Here is a 5,014-nt window from a genome sequence, read left to right on the forward strand (position 1 = left end):
CTAAACCATTGGTTATGAGAACAAAACTACCAAAATCTATCACAATCGGTTCAAGGTCAGGAACCAAATAATTTTCATCTAGAATTATGAATGTGCTATATGATTAAATTGTTCCACTACAATGCACAAAGATGGATCCCCAAATAAGGGTAGGGATATATGTTGGTGATCCCAACAATAGGAGAGAAAATGGGCAGCTGAAAAAGGAATGCATGTAATGAATTATTATGAGTATATCTAGATCATCGTATGAGAAAATGTGTACTTGAAGTTCAAGTGATAATTCATTTGCAAAATATTGTCAAGTGTATTTGCTGACCCAAAGCTAAATGTTATATTCAACTGCTAATTCTCCAAATAAAATAAAGTTCATAATAAATAGAGTCTATGGCATGCATGAAGCAAAATAGACTAATCGGTTCCTAAGATAAAACTAATAAAATTGACACATACAAGAATTCAGGATAGCTTGGTGCTACTAGGCCTCAAATATCGAGCATGGAACCCATAGAAATATACTCTGTCCAATTAAATATTGTATAACTTTAAAAATTAATTATTTAATTTACAGATCAAACATACAATTAATGTTGTTTAATTTACAATAGACGACATGGATGTGCCGCCTATGCATCCAGGACCTTTCTCCGATGAGCTATTAGTGTTACAGGGCGATCATAGGTCCGCTCACGTATGGGAGGGAGAGTTACTGGCCCAGACTCTCCGCTCCAGGAGAGTGGACGACATGTGGGATTTTATGAAGGAAAGAGATCTCCATCCCTGTGTAGTCCATCGCCTGCGGGTTACGGGCTTCTACAGGATTTTGGAGATCGGGTGGCTGCAACTCGACTGGTCTTTGGTCACAGCCCTGATAGAGCGGTGGCGGCCGGAGACGCACACATTCCACCTGCCCATTGGTGTGGCCACCATAACGCTGCAAGACGTGGAGGTTTTATATGGGCTGCCCGTTGATAGACTGCCCGTTGCACTGCCTCAGTCCATGAGAGAGATGACGCGTGAGCAGTATTTGGACATGTTGCAGCAGCTCACTGGTTTCAGGCCACAGGATGAGACTACACACTCAGGGGCCAGTAGCATAAGTTTGACAGTTATTCGACAACATTTGGAGATATGTACATATCTACGAGGCTCTGCATAATCTCCCCCTTTGCAGGGATTTGTTCGATATGTTGGAGGGCGCACATGTAAATGTATACCTAAGTTTACTTGGTATAGCTTCACATGTGTTGCGCATACTCACGTTTTCTGTTGTTATTTAATAGTTCATCTGGATGCCATACAATGACGACTTGATAGGTGACCTTCCCGATTATTGCTCGGTCGGCCGACTGATTTGGAGCACTTCCGTCCTGCTGATGTGCCTCGATATTGTGGAGAATTATGCCACGGAGTAGGTACTTCGCTAGTTTGGCCGTCTGCAACTTGTACTGAGAGGGCCCACATGGGAGCCCACACATTATCAGCGGGATGATCGTTCTAGGGTGGACGACGCACATGTGGCATGGCTAGAGGCACAGGTCGATACTTGGGACCAGCGAGCTGACCTGATTCAGCCCCCCTTTCACAGAGCCGGACAGATACCATTCATGAGTATATGCCCTGGTAACGCCGCGTTACCCGACTTTTCATCGGGAATCCCATTCATCGAGCTAGCGGTCGGTACGTTCCATACGCCGGGCGGCACGAGGCACTGGTATGTTTTCTGGTATTATTACTTATATAACTATAACATAGTGTTCTGTAGTTTATATTTTATATGTTCTGCAGGCTATTGGCCTAAATATAGTCTACCAGATGGGATTGCAGATGCAGTAGCATGCAGGCGAGGAACCGGCCGCTTTGCACGATTATGGTCGGCAGCTTGCAGAGGTGGCTGCCCGGACACTGCAGTGAGCCCAAGAGGATCAGCGCATAGGACACGACCCTGCTTATGTGGCGCCAGAGCAGTAACAGAGAGGTAGGGGTGTCCCACGAGGTAGAGGTGCCCCACGAGGTAGGGGTGCCCCACGAGATAGGGGTGCCCCACGAGGCAGGGCTGCCCTACGGGGTCGTGGTGGGCGGAGAGAAGGTGGTCCCCAGCAAGGGGGCATTGAGGCCCCTGTTGATGATGTTGATGCTGATCTGCCGGGTGACCTTCATACGCTGGATAGATTCCTCATGTCGCATCAACCAACCATAGGCTCTCTCGTTTTCCTGCCTGATAGATTCCATGTGCCTCCGGAATTTATGCTCTTGGTGATTTGTTGCTGCCATCCACATCAAATCATGCAGATCCTTGTTGAGATGTGCCTTCTGGAAATTGGCCTTCAGGTGCCTCACACAGTAACAGTGGTAGGCATAAGGTTCTTGCCATTCGGGCAAATGCTGTACAGAACTTAAGATACCACCATGCCGATCAGATATTAGACAAATACCGGAATGCTATTTGACAACGTGCTCTTTCAAATGGTTCAAAAACAGCGTCCACGTCTCTTGGATTTCATTGGCACAAATAGCAAAAGCTAGAGGAAATATTTGTCCATTATCATCTACTGCAACGACGATCAACAGCTTGATATCATACTTTCCATAGACATGAGTGCCGTCTATGGATATTACCGGTCGGCAATTTGGAAAACCATCAATTGTTGGTTTAAATGCCCAGAACATGTAATTGAATATATATTATGGTCTTCCCGGACTCCACTCAAGCTTCCATTCAACAACCGTCCCGAGGTTAAAGTGTTGCAGAGTGGCTATGTACCTAGGTAGAGCTGCAAATGACTTATCCCAATTACCATAAACAATTTCAAACGCACGTTTGCGTCCGAGAAATGCTTTTCTTTTGGTAATGGTATGGCTATATTCCTGGTGGACTGATGTAATGTACTCTTTGATTTTATACCTTATGGACGCTTCAAGGTGTGGAATAAGGACAAGAGAAATCAAGTCAATATCCAAGTTGTAGTGATTCACATTGAATGTGTCCATTTCACATCTGTGCGTGGGAATATATTTACCCACTTTCTACAGACCTGTGTTCTTCTTGCTCGCACGCAGCATCCAATGACAACCCGTAAACCATCTACGGCAAACAACCTTGTATACATCCAGACTTGACTCCCATACCGTCATCTCACGACACTCTTTTACGCTATACATATTCGCCGCCCTGCTTAGGCGCACTTTATCAGGAAAAAGCATGCCCTTTGCCAGACATTGTTGTCCGAATTTCATCAAAATCCCTTGTCAGAGCATCCACATCCGGCATACTTGGAAAATGACCAAGGTAGGGAATCTTCCTTGAATGAAACGGTACTTGGAACTCACACACTCTTGGTCTAACGGGGGGTGGATCATACTCCCTCGTCAAATCAGGTCCTTCATTCTCTTCCTCCTCATCACCATCCTTACGAGGGAAGGGTGTGTCATCTCCGGAATCATCGACATTGTTGTCATAATCACTGTTCTCTTCCTCAGTCTGTGCATCTGCCAGATCCCAATTTAATATGTCATATTCGGGCAATTGAGTCAGGACAGGTGGTTCAACTTTCTCGTTTTCACTGCAGAAACAACAAAATAAACATCATTACTGAAATTAATAAGTTCTTTCCATATAGCTGTATCACTTCACTTACAAGTCGTAATGTGCTGACATTCCTTGATGGACATTATCCTGTTGGTGATGACTCCCGGATGGACCATCATGATCCAACACACTAGAACTATGCATATTCCAACTGGCTGTGGGTTCATAACTTGTAAAAGTCATATCTGGCCAGTACTCCCTATGAAATATGTGAGCGTTAATACAAATTCAATACAATAAAAATATATATTGTAACACAAAGGAGAATTTAAGCTTACCACTCGTCTTGTGGATTATGTAATGCAGGAGAGAAATTATTTCCTCGCTCCTCATTCGTCGGTGGTGATAAGTTTAAATCAGGGCAAACTCTTTCATCCGAAACCTGTCCAGCAAAAACTGCTCCAGAATAACCACCCGATGACTGAGGGTTATCCCTACTATGCGCAACCTCATTATTGCAAACATCTTCGACCTTGACATATATTTCCAACATTTTTATCACAAGAAATTCACGGTATTCAACCGAAGTCCTCAAAAAATCCCTCAAAGTTTCATCATCGTCGATGTTTAACTCAGCGTAACAAGCAACCCCTTGATGAGTGACGGAATACGGATATCTTCCGGTTACTTTAAGGTTCACCGAACGTTTCCTCACATCCATTTTATTACATAACAACGATACCAATATATCGTACTCCATTGTAAGTGGCAACTTAACATGACACTGTGGAGATAAACTATAGCTCACAGAGTTATTCGCCACCACAACCTCACCCCCCCCCCCCCAATATAATGAAACCCTTACTTTTCGCTCTTCAGACATTATGAAAAAATGCTTGAGAATTTAACAAGAAGAAAAATTTGAATGGGAGTTAGGAATATTTTTGAATGGATTTTTGTAAAATCCTAACGCCTTTAAATAAGGCAATGCGTAGCTCGGGGGGCTGAATTTTTTTAGGTATAGCTCTCTTTTAAAGGGAGCTATACACATTTGACTTATTGTTATGTCAGTTAAACGCAGGAGACTTATTGGCGCGCCCACAAAACATATATAGTGCTCTTTATAACTGCACTATACATATATAGCGCTCTTCCTAAAGGTGTTATATGTATAACGCTCTTTTAAAGAGCGCTATACCTTGACGCCCAAAATGTCCGTTAAGGTATAGCGCTCTTTCAAAGAGCGTTATATATAGTTAGGTAGCTCTTTTTTTTACACGCATTTTCGTGTAAGAGGGAAGAACAACAAATGGGTTCTGGACTCCTTTAATTTGTATGGTAAGAGGGAAGACGAGAACATGAGGGACGGTTGAAACTTTTGTATGATGGATGTCATCCATAACTAGAGTTTTGATTTCCTGTAGGAGACGATGAACGTAGACTTGCTCCTCATAGTGTCAATGTATATATAGAGTGATAGAATAT

At 43.3% G+C, this 5,014-nt stretch overlaps 1 protein-coding gene across 1 annotated transcript; it reads left to right on the top strand.

Annotated features, from left to right (window-relative positions):
• The first annotated feature begins 613 nt into the window (after nucleotides 1–613).
• Nucleotides 614–2,400, top strand: LOC138909392 (serine/threonine-protein phosphatase 7 long form homolog). Its single transcript, XM_070200588.1, has 3 exons — nucleotides 614–1,133; nucleotides 1,789–1,910; nucleotides 2,293–2,400. Exons 1-3 carry the CDS (start codon nucleotides 614–616, stop codon nucleotides 2,398–2,400), a joined length of 750 nt encoding a protein of 249 aa, XP_070056689.1.
• Nucleotides 2,401–5,014: the final 2,614 nt, after the last annotated feature.

The sequence above is a fragment of the Nicotiana tomentosiformis genome, chromosome 4, assembly GCF_000390325.3.
Source record: "Nicotiana tomentosiformis chromosome 4, ASM39032v3, whole genome shotgun sequence".
Classification (NCBI taxonomy): Eukaryota; Viridiplantae; Streptophyta; class Magnoliopsida; order Solanales; family Solanaceae; genus Nicotiana; species Nicotiana tomentosiformis.